Source organism: Empidonax traillii, unplaced genomic scaffold (genome assembly GCF_003031625.1).
Source record: "Empidonax traillii isolate 1590-97213 ecotype Southwest subspecies unplaced genomic scaffold, ASM303162v1 scaffold451:size1465578, whole genome shotgun sequence".
NCBI classification, from domain to species: Eukaryota; Metazoa; Chordata; class Aves; order Passeriformes; family Tyrannidae; genus Empidonax; species Empidonax traillii.
Window position 1 is genome coordinate 252,008 of NW_020955644.1, and position 20,202 is coordinate 272,209.

Here is a 20,202-nt window from a genome sequence, read left to right on the forward strand (position 1 = left end):
TGGGCACGTGGGGGCAGTTGGAGGGAAGCCACCCAAACAAAAAAAAGCGTGGCCAGCAGGTTGAGGGAGGGGATTCTGCCCATCTGCTCTGTTCTGGTGAGACCCCCACCTGCTGCCAGCTCTGGAGTCCCCAGCAGCACAGGAAGGACATGGAGCTGTTGGAGTGAGTCCATGGTTGATAAGAGGAATGGAGCATCTCTGCCATTAGGAAAGGCTGAGAGAACTGGGATTGTTCAGCCCGGAAAAGAGAAGGGTTCAGGGTGACCTAATTGCAGCCTTCCAGTACCTGAATGGAGCTGACAAGAAAGGTGGGAAGAGGCTATTTACAAGGGCCTAGAGTGATGGGACAAGGGTGAATGGTTTCACACTGACAGAGAGTAGGTTTAGATTAGATGTTAGGAAAAAATTCTTCCCTGTAAGGGTGGGGAGGCCCTGGCACAGGTTGTCCAGAGAAGCTGGCACTGCCCCATCCCTGGAAGTGTCCCAGGCCAGGTGGGACAGGGCTTGGAGCAACCTGGCATAGCAGAAGGTGTCCCTATACTATATGATCTTTAAGGTCCCTTCCAACCCAAACCATTCTATAACTCTATGACTGTTATCCTGGAGTGGCCCCGAGGTTGTGCTTTCCGCCTCACCCACGCCACTTCTGTGGGTGTGACAGTCTTCTGCTGTGTTACATATGCCCCTCTGCTGGGCAAAATCACTAAAACTCTGCTCTGTGCTCTGTGCTCCTGCCCTGGCAGTGGTGCTCTGCCCTGAGCCTCCTGTCATCGCCCATGCCACGCACGGCGCGGAGCTCGGGACAAACTTCACCAGCGGCGCGTCGGTGAACTACAGCTGCCAGCCCGGCTTCTCCCTCCTCGGAGACCCTTCCATCTCCTGCACCGCCTCGGGGAGCTGGAGCCTTCCATATCCCCGCTGTGCAGGTGGGACCAGCTGCCTCCTCGTACTCTCCTGGCTGCCCTGGATCAGCCAAACCTGCCAACACCCAGAACTGGCACGAGTGTCACGTCCAGTTACACCCGTGGGGCTGAACGTGCTTCCAGCACGTGCAGGAGCTGTGTCCCCTCTGGTGGCATTGGGAATAAGCTGGTGGCATTGCTAAAGCCCGTGGTTTCCCAAAAGGAGGCAGGTTTAGGTGTTCTAAGTACTAAAATTGAAGATTCCTGCACTCTACAGCCCAAAGATGCCACACCATGTGATGGCAGAGATGTGTAGGATGTGCAGAGTGTGAAAGCACCAAACTGGCTAAACTATTTTTTGGGCCATTGTATTTTTTGGGACCATTCTATTTTTTAAAACTATTTTTTGGGCCATCATATTTTTTTGGGACCATTATATTTTTTTAAGCTATTTTTGGGTGCATTGTATTTTTTTGGGAGCATTATATTTTTTTTTAAACTATTATTGAGTGCATTGTATTTTGGGGGACATTGTATTTTTTGGGGGTATTATTTTTTTAAAACTATTTTTTTGGAAGCATTATATTTTTTAAACTCTTTTTGGAGGCATTGTTTTAGTTTGGGGGCTTTTTTTAAGAGCGTGTAAATTAGGGGCATGTGTCCTTACATGTGTCCTTACATGCTGAGCGTTAATTTATGTATTCAAATGAATACACAAAAGGTATATTGATATCTTGGGGTTTAACAGTGCCTATAAATGCACTTGTTTCTCTCTAACTGCATTTCACAACCAAGGATGTGTTTCTCACATGCAGTTTGTTTCTTGGCAGCTGGATGTGGCACACCAACAAAGTTATTGTTTGCTGAGCTAAACAAGGAGTATAAAAATGAGACTGAGTTTCCTGTTGGGAAGACTGTGGAATACACTTGTCGGGCTGGATACGTGAAACAGCCACAAATACCACCAACTATTACATGTCTTGAAAATCAAACATGGTCTGAAGCCCAGGAGTTTTGTAAATGTACGTTTTGCAGAGGCTTCTAGTTTTTTTTTTAAATATTAGGCAACCTGTGCCAGGGCCTCCCCACCCTCACAGGGAAGGAATTGCTTTCTAATATCCCATCTAGTCTTATCCTCTTCCAGTGTGAAGCCATTCCCCCTTGTCCTGTAACTCCAGGTCCTTGTCCAAAGTCTCTCTCCATCTCTCAAGTAGCTCCTTTAGACACTGGAAGGGGCTCTAAGGTCTCCCCAAAGCCTTCTCTTCTCCAGGCTGACCAACCCCAATGTTCTCAGTCTGTCTTCACAGAAGAATCCCTCCAGCCCTCTAAGCATCATGTCCTTGCCCTTTCCTCAGTCTTGTTTTGTCCTCTCTCTGTAGTGCTGCAGTGTCCTTCTCCTCCAACTATTGACAATGGAAACCACAACAGCCAGGACTTGGAAGTTTTCACCGCTGGTATGGTTGTAAACTACAGCTGTGACCCTGGGTACAGCCTCCTGGGAGAGGCATCGATCTACTGCACCCACTCTGGGAACTGGAGCCTCCCTCTCCCTCGCTGTGCAGGTACACTGTGCTTCCAAGCTGGGAGTTATGGATAGTCTGGGAGTTTCTGAAAGCTTGTAGGTTTTGTCCTTACCCATGCCAAAATTTGCAACCCTTCAGTCCTTCCCCTTTGTTTTCCGTTTGTCTCGCAAACTTACCCGTGCACGCTCAACATACATTTTAAAACAACTCTGTGCGGTTGATATGCCTGTTTCTCCCTCTGCTTGCTTTCCTGCTAGGTGGCTGTGGTGAACCTCCAAACTTCACCTTTGCTGAGCTCACCAAGGAACACAGAAATCGGGTGGAATTCGTTGCTGGGGACACCGTGCGCTACAACTGCCAGCCGGGATACGCGAGACGCCCCGGAGTGCCCCCAACTCTGACTTGCCTCAAAAACCGCACGTGGTCTCAAGCGCTAGAGTTTTGTAAAAGTGAATAGCTCCATCAGTTTGGTGTTTTGTTGGAAATTGTCTGATTTGTGGGTTTCTCGTGAAAAAAAAAAAAAAAACAACCAAAAAGATTCATACATGGCTTCACTAGTCACAGAGTTTGGGCCATTGTTGGCCATTTAGAAATCAAAATTATTGGTGTCAGAACGTGGACAGAGCCTTAAGATACCTTCTCATAGCGTGTTACACAACTGCAAGAGAGGAGTTTAAACACAGCCTTGTTCTTTCCCAGGGAAGCAATGCACATATCCAGAACCACCCAAGAATGGCAGAGTTGTTGTTCTGACAGATCTCCTTTTGGGGTCCACCGTGAGCCACATGTGTGAAGAAGGGTAAGTCCCACACTGCCTTTGCTGACTCTGTCTGAGCTTGGTGTTGGGCAACTCGTGATAAAGCATCAGGGCCCAGTCCTCTGGGCAGCTGTTCTCCCACAGCAAGCCAGAATTTGGATTTTGGTTCCAATTTTGCCTGCTTAGGAAAGGGAGAAGTGTCTCGTTTTTCCCTTCTTGTGCTCAGTAGGTTAATTTGCGCACTTGAGTTTCAGTTTGGCTCCTCAGATGGCCCGAGCAGGAGCTGAGAGTGCAAGCAAGGAGGCTCCAGCCCTTTGGAAATCAGCTGGGTCCAAGCCCCGATTTAGCACCTGACCAATTACCTGGAGTCATTTGGGATCAGTGTTGTTCCCCCTGGATCCATGAAAAAGGAACTTGGTGTCCTTCACTCCCGTGTGTCAGAGCAGCAGAAACACCTTGGTGACCAGCCAGAATCAAGGAGGCTGCAGGGGGAAACCTCTGGGGGTAGTGTCAGAGTGGGAGTGCAAAATCCCAGCTTATATTTGTGTCTCTGTAACTCCAGGCACCGGCTGGTTGGACAGTCTCACAGGAGGTGTGTGATTTTTGGACGAGATGTCACGTGGACTGGTCTTCCTCCCGTTTGCCAAAGTAGGTCACCACTAGATCGAGCCCAGAACTGGCAAATTAAGTCCTTAAAATCAAAAAGTGGCATTTCCTTGAAATAAATAGAATTAGACTAATATGACTTTTAAAGCATAATATTCCTCTAGGATAGGGTTTTTTTGGGTGCTTGCATGTTTGATTTTTCTTCTAAAAATCTTCCAGATGCAAGTTTTGGATCTGCATAGGAATGTAGACTGAAGAGTTGTGAGATGCCTGCAGGGCTTTGTCCCTTTTGTTTCACAAATATAAATAATAAATTAAGGAAGGAATGTGTTTTGTAGTAGAAGAGTGGGACATTAAATAAAACCAAACTGGAATCTTCCAAATGCTGTGCTGTTATCCAAACCACAAGGATGTTTTGCAGGGGTTGATCACTGCAGTTAGTTTTCCTTTCAGATGGAATTGCTTTGGAAGGTGAGTTTGGGATAGTAAAGCACTCATGAGAAAGGCTAGCAGTGCTTACAGATCTCTACTCTATTTAATACATTTATTGGAATGTATTTGCACTATTCTGTTCATAGCCACAAACTATGTTTAGATATATAATATAACCTTAAGAGTCTTAAATGAACTAAAAAGCCCTCGGTTCTTCAAATGATTCTTCTCTGAGCCTCCAAGCACTACCTGTGAAAATCCTCTGAGCACACTGAGGATAGACTTTATGTATGCATCAATTAAAGCATAAATATGGCTTCACATTCATAAACATGAATTTCTTTTTCAGAGGTGGTCTGTCCCCTCCCACAGATCCGGAATGGGAGAGTAACTCTTCTCAAACATCGCTACACGTACAAAGACACTGTCACTTTTAAGTGCCGTAAAGGTTTCACCTTGCGAGGCCATCACAGCTCCCAGTGCCAAGCTGATAAATCCTGGGGTCCACCTCTCCCTGTCTGCGAGCAGGGTAAGCATCAGCACTTGGATTCATCAGCACTGCAGATTCCTCCTTGGTTTCTACTCAACAAAGCCGAATTTGCCTTTATTTTCCTCTTTGCTCCAACTACTTGAAGGAGAAACCAGCAATTGCTCCTTTTGTTTATGCCTCTCTTTTCGTGCAGGAGGTGAACCAGGGGTTGGGTAAAATGCTGTAAGTATTAGCATGATTTGCGCTTTCTCACGCTGCTTGTAGCAATCCATAACCCACATTCTCTTCATTTCCTCAACATGAGAAATCTGGCAGCTTTGAGGCAGGACATTGTCTATCAGAGAGGAGGAAAGTGCTGCAAATGTAAAGGCGGGATGATGGAAAACGAAGGTAAATTTGTGGATCGTGTTTGCTCACCCACATTTTTAAACTCTTAGTGCTGCATCCAGATGGAGTGGCAGAACATCATCATCATCATCCTAATACCACAACAAGTCCAGGTAGGTCTCTCCTAAGAAGAGGAAAGATTTACTGAACATTAATTCCTCCTCCTAACCTGTCCTGCTTTTTTGAGGGAAGAGGGATCATTGATCCTCTTGGTGTTGGAGTCAGTGCTGTGGGATTGAGTTTTCCCTCTTGCCTCTGTGAACCCTGTTTTGATCTGCACATCTCTGATTTTTAGTGCTGCACTGCTCCAGGCCTGCAGATATCATTCATGGGTCTCTCAGCAGCCCAGCAAAAGCAGTTTTTACTCCTGGAACATCTGTAAGCTACATCTGTGACCCCGGCTTCTCTCTCCTTGGGACAGCATCCATTTATTGCACACCATCTGGAGCCTGGAGCCATCCTCCTCCCGTCTGTCAAGGTGTGTTTTGTGGCAGAGAGCTAAAAACAAAGGACATTTAACAACTCTTGCCTTAGGGAAAGGTCTGTAGGAGGACTAAATCTGAGTCACACACAATGTGTGATAAGAACATGACCGAGTTTATAGGCATTTCCAAAGCCTGATGGAGTTACAGGGTTACAGGTTATTGAGCCAAAGTGAACAAATTCAAAGGGAGCAATGAAGTCTGCAAAGGTACAGTGCCTTAGCCACTCTCTGGCAGTTCTTCAGGACCCTCTCTCTTGTCTCTCCCCTCCCCAACTTTCCAGCTGTGAAGTGTCTCCCTCCTCCAAACATCACCAATGGGAAGCCCAAAGGCAACACCTCTCACGCTTTCCCCTACGGAGCATCTGTGTCCTACAGCTGCAATCCTGGTTATTCACTCGTTGGGAATGCTTTTATCAACTGCACGGTGTCAGGAACCTGGAGCCAGCCTCTTCCTCACTGCAAAGGTGGGTTCGTGCTTCCTTTGCTCCTGTTGTTTGGAATTTGTGGTGGCAGAAGCAGGCTGGGCTGAGGGACATGCAGCCACACTGACATACACGTCTTACTTTGGGGGGAAAATTAAATCTTCAGAGATTCACGGGCCAAACTCTGAGCAGTAAGACCTTCTGCAGCTAACACTGAATTCCATCCCATTATTTGGCTTGGGACCTGCTTTTATGTCACAGCTAGGAAGTGTTGATCTGTTAACTGTGAATTTATCTGCTCTTCGTTACCCCTGGGAAGAGTATTGTTGTAAAGAAGCAGGATGGGAACCTCGAGCAAACAGAAGGATGTGAGTCCAACAGAGGCACTCCTGAAAGGCAGTTATAACTCCTGCACATTTTCCATCTCTACATGAGGTGTACACCAAATTCCCTCCACTGACAGCTTTTTACTTTCAGTAGAAGAGTAGAAACATTTTTGTGTCCCTTCCCTTTTATGTCTCACTCTGCAGTTATCAGTACCAGCAAACAGATGAAGTGATTATATCAGGGAAGTTGCCTCTGATGGATGGTTTGTGTATGACAACAACTATTTCCTCCTCTGTGTCTCTGAATTGGCACTTCCACGATCAGTCACTGGGCAAACTTGACTAAAGCCAATTGCATGAACATCACAGGATTCCTGATGCGGGTGTTACTTCACGAGAAACTGGTCATTCATCGAAATGAATTAAATTACCCACACAGGAGCTGCACCCGCCTCAGTGACTCAGGAATTGAAAATCTCAGATAACAATAGGAGGAAATAGTGTACTAAGCGCTCATGTAAATAAATCAGAAGCTCCTGAAAGGAAGTAGTCCCAGAAAAGTTCTGCCAGCCATTCCATATTTTTGTGGGTTTGAAGTGTCTTTAGTACTAATACATGTGATAATAAATATACCTTCGACACATGATTTTCCATCTGTCATACCAGTGTGGAGTAGCTGATCTGTACAAATATTCATATGTGGCAGTGAGACTCTTACCCACCTCTGCAGCCACAAAGAAAGGAGCTACCCTGTGGAATAAGAATTGATTCCCAACTACATTCAGAAAGAATTCAAGAACCATGTTCTAAATAACCCACACTTGTATTTCCCATGTTTTATTTTCCCTCTCTTTAAACGCCCTTTTTTGATTACTTCCAATTCCAGAGATCAGATGTGAGTTCCCAGATGTTCAAGGTGTTAAGAAAGCCATTAAAGGAAACACTTATCGTTCTGGGACCAACATCACTCTTGAATGTGATGATGGATACATGCTGGAAGGCATCAGTCAGACTCAGTGCCAAGAGGATTTCAGCTGGGACCCTCCTGTGCCAGCCTGTAAACTGAGTGAGTGAAATGGGAATGGAGCAAAGATCAGATAAAAACATGTAAATGCATCTTAAACATGCAAATATCTTCTCGTATTTGAGAAAAGAGTATATAATGGTGTGGGGTTTAAGAAATCAGTCTAACCAGTGGGATGCTGGCCCAGAGAAGCTGTGGCTGCCCCATCCCTGGGAGTGTCTCAGGCCAGGTTGGACAGGGTTTGGAGCAACCTGGGCTAGTGGAAAGTGTCCCTGCCCATGGCATGGGGTGGAACAGGGCTATCTTTACGATCCCTTCCAACCCATTCTATGATTCTAAAAGGTTTATTGGTAAAGTGAATAACGACAGTAGACAAACACTGGATTCTGTTAGAGGAGTTTGCTGATTTCTCTTTTCTTCTCTTCCCCCCAGCATCACACAAGTCTGGGTCAGTAGGCCTCGGTAAGCAGCTTGCAAACATTCTTGCAGCCAGGTCTTTAGCACAGTGGCACTGTTTCCTTCTGCTTACTTGGCAGATAAACCTTGTTATGTCTTTTGTGTGTGCTTTCGAACGTCCAGTGAGAATAACCCGGGCTCTTCTCTCTCAGGAGTCGCAGCCGTGGGAGCTCTGCTGCTCCTGGGGGCAGGCATTGTCTGGAAAATAGTTTCCAAGCAGAAGGAAGGGTAAGGCAGTGCTCTGGATGTTTATTCATGTCCTTTGTTGCCAAGTGCCAAGCTTTATACACTTTAAAAATATTTGCCTGAATGTGCCTGAGTCTTGTAATTCTGGACCTGCAGCTCACACTTGCAAACTGCACAACCTGGGCTGGATGGTGCGATTATGTCATTTTATCTCTTTCTTAAAGGACACCAACCTGAGTGTTCTCTTACAAAGCAACACAGTTCATTGTTTTCTTCTTTTTCACTTAGCTATTATCGTACATATGAAAATTACAATTACCAAACCCCTCTGAACCCGGTACCTGAACAAAAAAGCTCATGTCTGCCATAGAAGGTATGGTTTCATATTCCTCAACATAAAATATCAGTTATAGCTGCAATAATTATATGGTTATTTGTTTATATTGTCTATTCAAATGACTATTTTTCTAATAGAATCATTCAAGTAGAAACCTCTTTCCCCTTAATCTTCTGGTAAGATGTTTTCTTTGGCTGAATAAAAGAGACTATTTTAAACATACTGAGTCCTTAAAACATCCTGCTTTTCTTTCTGTCACCAACCTCAACGTGTGTCTTTCCTTTTCTACAATCTGAACGGATGGTGCTCACAGGTCAGACTTCCAGACTAGTCTTTGTTTCTGACATAAAGCTGCTTTCAATTTTTTATGGATTATGGGAGAGCTTGCTCTCTAAAAAAACTCCTTTAATAGCGGTAGTGTCAGAAAAGGACACTGAACTGGGCTTTTTTTTTTTTTTTTCTTGCTTTCACATGTACTACAATGATATTTCTACTGACAGGTGAATGTACTTTCTGTGGTGAATCTGTTGCAGCAAAGAGTGAATTTTGACTATTAGCAGCAGCACTCTGAGCATAATCAGCTTTGAGTATAAAAAGGCTTGGGTTTGGGTCATTTCTTTGAAACTAAGCACTTCCCAGAAATCTCTCCTCCCTCCCTGAGTGACAATGTACTCCCTAGACATCAGTACAGAAACAGGAAAAGTCTAATTTTAACACGAGCATGTCATCTTTTTCCTAGGCTGGGCATCCGTGTCGCCGCTAACCAGGGACTTGGCTCGTTCCCCACAGCGAGGGCTGCGTGGAAGTGCTGCTCAACTTGAGGCTGAAATTCTGTGGCAAAAATAAGGCACTTTACTGTAAATCTTTAATGCTCCTTCTGCTCCCCTTAATTACTGTAAGGATCTAATGAGGCTCAGAGAGAGGATGCTGCACCAGAGGGAATTCTGTATGCTGCTTCTGATCAAGAACACTTCATCTGCAAAGCCAAAAAGTCTGGATAACCAAGTCCCACTCAGGCGTTCCTGCGCGGGGGTGGAAGTCACAGCATGTTAATTAATGTCTTAATAACAGCTGCATTCACATCTCTGTATTTCCTTTCAGCAATGCTTATGCGCAGCGTTCCTCCGTACAAATGCTTAAAATAATAAAAGCTGAACCCTGGTCAAGAATTTTGTGTCTTTTTTTTAGGTCTGTTTAGAATTTTAAGGGGGGGTTTTGTTTGTTTGTGTGTGTGTGTGGTATTTTATTGTTGTTTTATTCTAATGCTGCTCTGCAGCACACGTAAGGTGCCGAGGGTGTCGCAGAATTTGGAGCGCGTCAAGATTACCTTAAGTCGGGATGTTCTTTTGATGTAAGATCTTTGTATCCTTTCAAGCCTCATCAGTACGAAAAGGAGAACTAATAAGGGGAACAGGCAGAAGCTGCATCCCTTAGTCAAGGACACCCTGGAACTAATAAAAGGCTTTAAGGATGTAGTGAACCGAGGTGGTGATGTGAGCTGCGCAGACACTGGCAAAACACTCGAGGCCCATAAATACAGCTCCACAATTCCAAGGAACTATGATTGATACTAAAGAACCAGGCCACGGGTCAAACAGGCCGCTCAAGCTGAGCAGGCTGGGAGGCATTACGTAATTTCTGTGGAAATCACTTCAGTAAAAAAGAAAAAAAAAAAAAAAAAAAACACAACAGAGGGGGCTGCGCTCGGGAAGCGACTCTCGATTTTTTTTCCTGCGTTAACAAATGAGGAGGGCGCGGAAAGCCCGGGGTGGGGGCGCGCCGGACCCGCCGAACGCCACCCCTGAGCGGGGCTGGGGTGGAGGAAACAACCGCGGGGGCCGGGCCCTCCCGTGAGGGCGATAATGGCGGGCGCGGCCATGGCGCTGAGGGCGGGCCCGCACATGCGCCCCGACCCTGCGCTGCGTCTGAGGCGCTTGTGAGGGAGCGGAGCGGGCGCTGCCGCCGGCCCCGCCGCGGTCATGGGGGAGCCGCTGCTGCTGATGTCGGTCCTGCCGGTGCTGCTGGTGCTGTGGGGGCTCGGCGGAGCGCGGGCTGAGGGTGAGCGGCGGGTTGTGTCTCCCGCCGGGTGCTCGGGGGAAGGGGCGCGCTTGGAGGGGCAGGTGCGGCGCCGGAGCCCCCCGCCCACCGTGGGGGTGGAAGGAGGGAGAGGGGTCGCGGTGCCCTCCCTGCTTCGGTGCTGCGGGGTGAGGGAGCCCCGGGGGCTTTCTCGGGGAGGAGGGAGGAGGAAATGGCTTGTGGAACCATGAGGGTTTGGGCGGTGTTTTGTGTGTTTGTGTTTGTGTGTGTGTGGGGGGGTTGAATCGCCGAACGGTTTGCGTGGGAAGGGACCTTACAAAGATCATCCCCTTCCAGCCCCTGCCATGGCAGGGACACCTTCCACCATCCCAGGTTGTTCTGAGCCGTGTCCAACCTGGCCTTGGACACTCCCAGGGCTGGGGCAGCCACAGCTTCTCTGGGCAACCTGTGCCAGGGCCTCCCCACAATCACAGGAAGGACTTGGCCCTCATGTCTAATCTAAACCTGCTCTCAGTTTAAAGCCATTCCTTCTCGTCCTATCACTCCATGCCCCTCTAAACAGCCCCTCTCCAGCTCTCTTGGAGCCCCTTTCAGGTACTGAAAAAGTGAAGGGAAGGTGGTGCTGCAGAAGCGTTTGGTGCTAATGGGACCCAGAGCTTGAGGTTTTGGTAAATTTCTTTTCTGGACAATTTCTAAACAATAATAGAAATAGATCGGGAAAGACTGATAGGTGTCAAAGAGGTGATGGCCTCTGTGTGTAAGTTTTGCAGGTTTATATAGTCTGGTGATTCATATAGAGGGTCTTGAATGTGTTTTGTTGAGTCCTTTTGCGTGGAGGAGTTTTTAGGAGTTGGACTTCAATGAGCCTCGTGGGTCTCTTCCAGCTGAGGATATTTTGTGATTCTAACCAACCCCAGAACATCCCTGGGTCTGTAGGTCTCTGTTGGATCGTGCAGCTGATTTTTAAACTCTGCTTTATGCTCCTTAGACTTGCTTTCGTTTTTCCTTCGTGAAAACCTGGGGAACTACGTGACATATTTTCATAACATATTTTCACTGTCAGCTGTGTGAGTGGGGCTGGCTGGTTTTGTTTTTCCTGCAGCAAGCTAAATAAGCGTTTCATTGCCGATGGGTATACAGCGAGTTAAGTTCTGTATTTAACTTTAAAAAAAAAAAAAAAAGGGAGACAAAACATAAGATCTGGAAGGAAATGCATTGTCTGGGTAGAATGCTGAAGGACTTGGGAAAAAATAAGTACTAGTACAGAGTCTGCAATTAAAATGTAAGTTAAAATTTGGAAACTAGTTAAATATAAAAATATCTCCGGCTCTTAGGAATGTCACCTCTTGGATTTACCAGCAAATCCTTAAAACCCCTGGAATTACCCTGGCTTCTGTGCTGTTACACCTCGGCGTGTTTCTCCTGTTGCTAAGGTTGTGTATTCCCTTTTCCTCCCTCTCCCAGATGTGTGTAGTGCTCCAGACAGGCTGCGATTTGCAGAGCTGGAGGAGAGGTTCAGAGGGATACAGACTTTTCCTGTTGGAAGTCAGGTCTCCTTCATCTGCCGACCGGGATATATGAGAATCCCTGGAAAATCCTTAACTCTCACGTGTGGTCCTGACTTACTGTGGTCACCCAAAGAGCAGTTCTGTATAGGTAATGGTGCACTTTTTTTTGTACCCTTTTTGCTTTCTCCCTTTGACATTTAACAGTTTTATTTGTTTTGCCAGTTAGAATTAGTATTTTGCAATATTTTAAGCAAGGCTTGGAAAACGCTGATGTTGATAAGGGCAATATATGCCCAAGACTTTGTATATATATAATTGGAAGTGTACATTTTTTCCTTTCTTTTTATTCCCCATTCCCCCAGAGAGAAGATGTACGCACCCAGGAGAATTAATGCATGGTTTTGTTCATGTGACAGATCTTACATTTGGTTCAACTGTTACTTTTTCTTGTCAAGAAGGGTAAGCATTTTGGTGAAGTTAATGAATCCTTTTTTTTTTTTTTTTTTTTTGCATGTTTACACCAGATCTGAACCAAACCCCAATTTTCTATGCAGGTTCCATTCCAGTTCTGACTTAAAATCTGAATTCTACCTGGAGCAAAAGAACTTACAGCTAAATTTGATTTGATTTCCTGGTTTAAGTGCATCAACCTTTAGCTTTCTAGCGAGATTCTGCAGGGTGAAAATTAGAATTTTACCTCTGATCACTTTCTTTTAGTGCTTGCTCCTGTGGCAAAGGGAATAAATATATATTCACCCTTCATAAATATATATATCACCCTTCATTGTTATATTAAACAATGGCCCACTTGTTTGTGTGTAGCCAATGAAGATACTTCTCCCATTACAACAAAACCTTGGTGTGTTATGTCCCCATAATCACAGAACAGAATTGTATAAACCAATTTTTTCAGGTGCTTGTTGGAGAAAGGAGAGATTTGAGTTTAACCTCTTTAAAAATGTTTACCCCTCCAGATACAGATTACTTGGAAATGATAAGATTACCTGTGTAATTATGAACGATGGTGTTGACTGGGATGGTCAGATGCCTTACTGTGAAGGTAAGTAAATTCCTGCCGTGCTTAATTTTTTATTCAGATGGTGGTAGTTCATTTAAAAACAGCTGTGCCATAAACCTTCCAGGATAAGAAATGATGGTAAAATAGGACAGGTTGTTTGGTTTGTTGTGGTTTGTTTTTGTTTTTTTTTTTTTGTAACTATTTGGGATGTACCTGAGGGATGACCACTGAAAAATATCAGTTATGGTGGTAATTATATTAAAAAATTATATTAAAATCAACCTCGTGTTGAAATTGAGATTCTCAGCTATAACTGTAGCTTGACTTGGAGCAGCTATGTCAGGTTTTAAGTGAAATTCCTTGGAAATCAGGGCTTGCTGTTTCTGAGGTGAACAGGCTGACACACCAACGTTCTTTCTGAGTGGGTTGTGTTGATTGGTTTCCAGTGATTCCCTGTGATCCACCTCCCAACATCCCCAACGGGCACCACACGGAAGCGACCGACTACATATATCAGACTGTAGTGACCTACTCCTGTGATGATGTTCCAGCGGGCGCAGATCCCTTCTCCCTCATCGGCTCAGATACTATTTACTGCATGGCTGATGAACACTCAAATGGAGTTTGGAGTGGGCCACCTCCACAATGTAGAGGTTGTTGGGATTTTTAATTTTTTAATGTATTTGTTGCGGTCGCTGTCCCTTTTTTTTTGGAAGCGGGGTGGGGCGGGGAAGGGACCCTCCCTGTAGAAAAGGAGAAGCAAATCCGCTGGTTCTAAGTTTGACACAGTTCCAGTGGAGATCATGTCAGCATGGTGGGTACTAATTGATCATGACTCAGAATATGGCTGAAATTTAAGTTAAAACTTCAAAACCACATGTGTGAGTGTCTTGTTGGTAGAAGTGACAAGGCCAAAGTGGAGGGAATGAGACACCATAAAGCTGAACTAAAACTGTGTAAAGAACAAAAGGATATGGAAGCTAAATTGGAAACAGTAATAGGCTAAGGAAACCCTTCCAGAACAGCTTGAGGACTGGGACATTTGCAGGTGGGGACAGGGGGTCGTGTTTGTTGCCACGTTTGTGTTAACAAATGTTTCAGAGCTGTTTTTCTTTTGTCCCTTTTCAGTGGTCAAATGTGAAAACCCGAGAGTTAAAAATGCGCAAAAAATATCTGGATTCGGGCCTTCCTATAGTTACAAGGACTCTGTCCAGTTTCAGTGTAATCCAGGCTTTTACATGGTCGGAGAAGAGGTGGTTTACTGTTCAGAAAATAACACCTGGTCTCCTCCACTACCAACTTGTACGCAAAGTAAGTCTTTCCGTCAGATTCCAACTTGTCTTGGGTGCTGAGAGTGTTGTAAGTCTTGCCTTAGCTGAAATTTCAAATCATAACGCTGTGGTTGTAAGTCAGAAGCTGAGGAAGTTGACTGTGGATGACGTTTTAGGTGTTTGAGGGGCTCTTAGCTCCAAAGAGTTTTTGGCTTACAGAAACAATCAGCCAATATGGATTTCAGAGCTACCACATCATAAGATTGTATCATCTTAGTGAATATCTACAGTGACGTTTCTTTAAGCCCTCTGAAGGAAATATTTATACGTAAAATTGCGGTCAAGTTAAACTCCTCTCAGATATGCTGAGCTGTTTTTCTCCTGCAAGGGCAATGTGTGTTTGTGGAGTGAGTTAATGAGTTATGAAATATTTCAAGTTTATTATCACTAAGCTTGTGTTTAAAATCATGTGGTGATTCCTGCAGATGTATGTGGTGCTCCAGAGGTCACAAACGGAGCCGTGGTTCCGATGAAATCTGTCTATAATGAAGGAGAATCTGTTCAGATAAAGTGCAATGCTGGCTGCTCTTTTCCTGATGGCACTACAGAAGTGACAGTGGCTTGTCAGGGACAGAAGACGTGGAGTTATTTTCCAAAGTGTACATGTGAGTAAAACTCATACTTGGTAAAATCAGGGGCAGAGTGACAAGTTTCAAATATCTGCTGCAGTAACACGGCTTTTACTTTTTTTTCCCCCGTTTTCATTCCAGGTGGGCCTGAAAGTCCTGGTTCCACTCCAGGTACAAGTCCTTCCACTCCAGGCATAAGTTCAGGTTCCACTCCAGGCATAAGTTCAGGTTCCACTCCAGTCATAAATTATGGTAGAGTAGTTGTGGGACAAAAGCCTTCCTATGCTGTGGGGGATCGTATTACGATTGAATGCTACGCGGGGTACACGTTACATGGTGAAGCTGAAATTCAGTATATGGGAGGAAACCAATGGGCTCCTCAAGTGCCAACCTGCCAGCTGAGTAAGTATGAACTGCAAGGAAATTCCACTAGAATGAAAACACATCTGAGAGCAGCTCTGCTGCTTAGGAATGTCCTTTGATAATCAGCAGAAATAATTTAATGCAACCTCCTCCTTTATTTTGGCATTTAAAAAAATAGGGTTTGCTAAAATCAATTAAAAATATAAATATTTGAAGTTAAGTAGATGCTGTGGTGTAAACTGACCTGCTTCAAAGATTGTGTTGGCAGCATGCTTCATCTGCTTAGAGTAGCATTGTGAATATTTTTGTAATGATGTTTGAATAAGAATCACACATGTTCCTCTTGTAATACTGACTCCCTCTTTTTTTTTAGGTGGATATATCATAGCTATCATCTGTGGTAAGTATTTGCTGAAACCTGAACAAGATACGATGTTGACTGTATTTTTTTTTAATGTGGAAATTACTTGATCACTTTGATAAACTTCTGTCATTGAGTATGTTACCCAGTTTTGTATAAACTCATAAAACGTTGTGGTAGAGGGTTGTCATTCCTGTTTTAATGTTACTGAACTGGTGGGGTTTTGCCGTCCTGGTGGCCATTGTTCATGAGCTGAATTAAGAGTCTTGAGCAAAGAAACAAATACTTAATTTATGTGGCTTATTTAATAAATAAATTGGGATGGGGGGTTTATTTGACGGGGTAGGGGTAGTGTTGACCTGTGGATGAAAACAATGCTATTTCTGCAAGACTTTTTGATGCTTTTTTTTTTGTGAGCTAGAGATGATCTTTATCACTCTAAAGCTTTTATTTTTATTTATTTATTTTTTAATTCTTCCTGAAGTGCTTGTGGTAATTGTGGTGCTCCTGGCAGCCTTCTGGACCTACAAGAAATGCTTTTCACAGAATGGGTGAGTAAGCTTCCTTTTTTATTACTGTTATTATTGCAAATTTCCAGATGACTGAGCAAAAGCTGTGCTGACATGTGTGAGTTTCTTGAGCTTTATCTGCCCTTTCTTGTTCAAATGCCTGATTTGTGTGTGAGCTTCTCACAGCAGCTGATGGAAGCTAAAGCCTAACAATATATTTGACTTTGTTTTTGTATCTGTTGTTCAGCTAAGCTGCTAATTAACACTTGCACTGATCTCAGGGAAGGAAAAGCCTTGTTCTTAAGATTGTGTTGGGCATATTTACACTTGCCAAGGAAAGTACTTTTGTCCTCTGCTTAAAAACATGTCAAGTTTACCTTTTAAAACCAGGGCTAGTATTGGTTGTGCGGGCTTGTGCTACTGGAAGGTTTTCAGGTTTGTTTGTTTTTTTTTCTCCTGCAGCAGAAATGTTGGTGTCCCTGTGCAAAAGACTGTAAATCAACTGTAAATATTAGATTCATACATAGGTAATAGTGTTCTTCTGTTTTTAATGAGACATAAAGGGTGTTTTGAACTTTATCTTCAAAACAACTGGGGTTTTATGTATGCTTTTTCATGGAGGGGTGGCAGGAAATTTAAATGCCTCTTTGTGCATTACTTCTTGCTGTAATGCCTGATTTTAGCTTCTTGAAAGAAGCCTGTTTTGTCGGAGAAATAGTTTGTAACATGCAAAACACTGAAAATTCAGGGCAACTTAGGTGGTGCACAGGGACTGTTAGGAAAAGCATCTCATAAAAACGGAGTAGTCTTTTAACAAAACCTGTTGGAATTTATCTGGAGCACGTGAAGCAAAGACAGGGATGCTTTAAATAAAGTAAACCAGAGGAACTATTCCCGTGGTTCGTATTTGTAGTGAAGCACACACAGAGTGCTTGGGAGAACCCTGAAGGCAGTTGATGCTCAGTGAGGTTTTAGCCTTAGTACCTTCTACATGGGCAGCACAGGATCATTACAGGGACCAGGGTGACAGGGCCTGTGGGGCTGCTGAGGAATTTCGGGCTTTTCAGCCATTGCTTCTCATCCACGACTTGGATATTTTGCAGTCTGGGCCAAAGAAGAGTCCATGGGAGCTCATAGCATTAGGGCAGCACTTTCTGTCTTCATCCATGGAGAGACTTCTCAGGGCGTAGGAAGCAGCAGGGATTTAAAGCAACATCATAAAAAAAATTAAAGAATGTTGTAGCTCTGAATATTTTGCAGGAGTTTTGAAGCCTTCTTGTGCTTAGTGCTCTCCTTTCTCTTTCTCTCTGTGAACATCTGACTGTTAAAGCTCTTCCTTGCCTGGAAACCCTAATCTAATCTCTTATTAAGGCCTCTCTCTCCCTATTTAGTTTTCCGAGTTCCTGACATAGCTAAGCCTTTGTGAACTGTTCTGCTTCCACCCCCCTACTTGCTGGTTTGTGGCCTTCAAATGGCAGCAAATCTTTCCTTGCCCTCCCTCATGTGTGTTTAATCTGCCAGTTTTATGGGACATTCAATTAGACCTTTCTCCCCTTCTGCTGTTCAGCTCGTACACAGTTGATGAGAGTTGCAAGGAAACATGTATTTTAAAAACTCAGGCCCCAGCTGAGATGGAAGACACTGAATACATGAATTAATTGAATCTTTCAAAGGTATACACTTTCCACTTCATTTGGACTTTTGCAGTGAAGCTTTTTTATTGGGGTTTGCTTGGAATTTAAGAAGTGTGGAGTCTGTGAACTTTGGCTTCTTATAGGAAAGTATATCATAACCTTTCATTCATTCTGGGAGAATAGGATATAATACATAAAGAATTGTCTTTCGGTAGTGTAAATAATAGCTTCCAGTGATTCTTAGTGCTGAGTTGTCCTTTGGAGGATGAGTAACACTTTACACACTTAGTCAGTAGAATGTTTGCACCAATTTTAGTAACTGTAAGTGGATTCCAGTGCTGTTACTTTTCTTAGCTAATAGTGTAATTCCCTAGGATTAAAAGACAGTTGAAGCTGGAAGCCACCTTTGGACACTAAAATTCTAAAGGTATTTGTGCATCCCTTCAGAGCAAACCAGATTCCATCTCTCTCAGAATTATTGATTCACCTGCATTTTTCTTTCTTAGAAGTAAAATATAAATAAATGAAGGTTCTAACAAGGTCTTTTTAAACCTTCTTATAAAAAGGTGGTTTCTTTCTCGGAGTTCTGTAGCCCTGAAAAGGAGCAAAAACGTAATTGCTTGTTTGCAACTGATTTCTTCTGTATTTTAAACTAGTGCTTAGCCCAGTAGTGAGTGAGGATGGTTGGGATTGCACTTGGGTGGGGTCAAATGAGCTCTCTCAAAATCTGACTCTACAAACCTTGTTCCAGCAGAACAGATTTGAGACAGAACAGCTTAGTTTGACTAGTATTTGTCAGTATTTTGTCCTTACAGCCTAAGAGAGTTTGCACTACAAATACTTTTTTAAACCATTATCTTCTTTTCTGTCCCTTTTCTCTATTGCACAAGTTCTTAAAAGGTGATGGGTGTTTATCTCTTACTCAAACTTAATGCCAAGGTCTGGTTTTTATTGACTTGTAAAGAACAGGTGATTTTTCAGTGTTTTTGATAGGTTTTGAGATGGCATATATAAAGATTAAGCTTGAAGTTTCTTCCAAGATAATGTATGGATTAAGAAATATCATCTTTACCTCTGAAGAAAAGTGTTTCTAATTAAGATAGGATTAGTTGTCTCAGTTAGTTGGGCTTATTTTTGGAGAGAAAAAAAGGAATCAGGAGATAGATTAGAGTTCTTCATTCCAGTCTTACCATTACATGTGATAATGATAAGAGAAATTACTGCTCTGGTATGTGAAAACACTTGTTAACTCCTGAGTTTATCTTATGTAGAACTCCTTAGAGACTTGGAATATTAGCACATGGGTTTGGTGTGGGTTTTTTTTTTTTTTCCTTTGGTAAAGCAGAAGAGGAGTTATTCAAGATCTTGAAACATATATAAGAATGTTATTGTGAATTTCAGTTCTTGTATGTTTAAGTATTGTAAATTTGCTGTTAGTGGACTGCACAATCAGAATTCTGGCAAACTAATAGTTTCTGCTTAGAAAATGTGTACATATTGAATTTGAAATGAATGACATGGGGTGCATCTGATGGGGCCTCCAGATCAGTGAGGAGTCCTCTGACTGTTCTGTTAGTTTTTGATAATACTCAGGCATGGTCTGTTCATCACTTGAAATGATCCATTTGGATCAAATGCTCTTCTACTCCTTGGGTGATTCTTAACACTTCATAGAGAGTGAAGCAAAAATCTCCTCAGTCCAGCAGCTGCTTAGTAAGGAGAGGACAAATAATGACTTAGTTTTGTGACTTTACCTGTTGATTTAATGCCAAAACTAAGGATGTGCTATCAGTATAAATGTAAAACCTATTGAAATGTAAAAATCTCTGATTTGACTTGTTTTTTTGTTTGTAGGAAACGCGACGGCACTCCATGTACTGCCGAATATAAGATCTGTAAAGCGTGAATGGCCATTTTGGGGGGGGGGGGGGGGGGGTGGGGGGGGGGGAAGGGACTCGCAGTGGAATATCCCTGTCAGAAATGGAAAACAATTGCACTTGCATTGGGTAGCCGAGTATCTCGTGCTGTGTCGTCTTGTGGCGGTTTAAATGTAGGAGGAGATGATTAACGGGGTAAAAAGTGTGGATGCAGTTACGTAGACGGTTCTTCCTCATGGCCCACGCTGTCTTTCCTCGTGGCTGCATTGTCCTGTCCGTGCCTGTGCCATGGTCTGTAGGACCTGTAGCATTCCAGAGTGTCTGCGTGCAGGAGTGCTGACTGTCCCAGTGCCAGCTGCTGCTGCCATCAGCGCTACCCCTTTGCCCATGGAAGACTGTCCAATATTCTCTGTTCCTTTATAGTTCTGCTCACCAAAACTGTGTCCTCCTCCTTCTCCTCCTTTTTTTTGTGGCTGTTGTCCCTGGTATTCTGAAATGTGTTATTATTATTTCCCACAAGAGATCAGTGTCATTGAAGGCTGTGTCTTCTTGAAACTCTCGCAGATCAGATCATGTGCTCTACGTCTTTTTTTTTTTTTTTGCCAGAGTTGATTTCTGTGTATCTAATTAATTAAAGTGTGCCTTTAAATCAGAGTTTTATAG

At 43.7% G+C, this 20,202-nt stretch overlaps 1 protein-coding gene across 1 annotated transcript in view; it reads left to right on the plus strand.

The window, feature by feature from the left end:
- The window catches only part of LOC114063123 (complement receptor type 1-like), a 60,633-nt gene extending 41,038 nt beyond the window's left edge, over positions 1-19,595 (plus strand). Inside the window, exons 58-63 of the mRNA XM_027895187.1 lie at positions 14,652-14,831; positions 14,937-15,197; positions 15,532-15,558; positions 16,004-16,070; positions 17,596-17,701; positions 19,517-19,595. Of these exons, the coding sequence (XP_027750988.1) occupies positions 14,652-14,831; positions 14,937-15,197; positions 15,532-15,558; positions 16,004-16,070; positions 17,596-17,686 (626 nt within the window). The 3' untranslated portion in view covers positions 17,687-17,701; positions 19,517-19,595. The remainder of the gene's footprint in view (positions 1-14,651; positions 14,832-14,936; positions 15,198-15,531; positions 15,559-16,003; positions 16,071-17,595; positions 17,702-19,516) is intronic.
- The last annotated feature ends 607 nt before the right edge of the window (positions 19,596-20,202 follow it).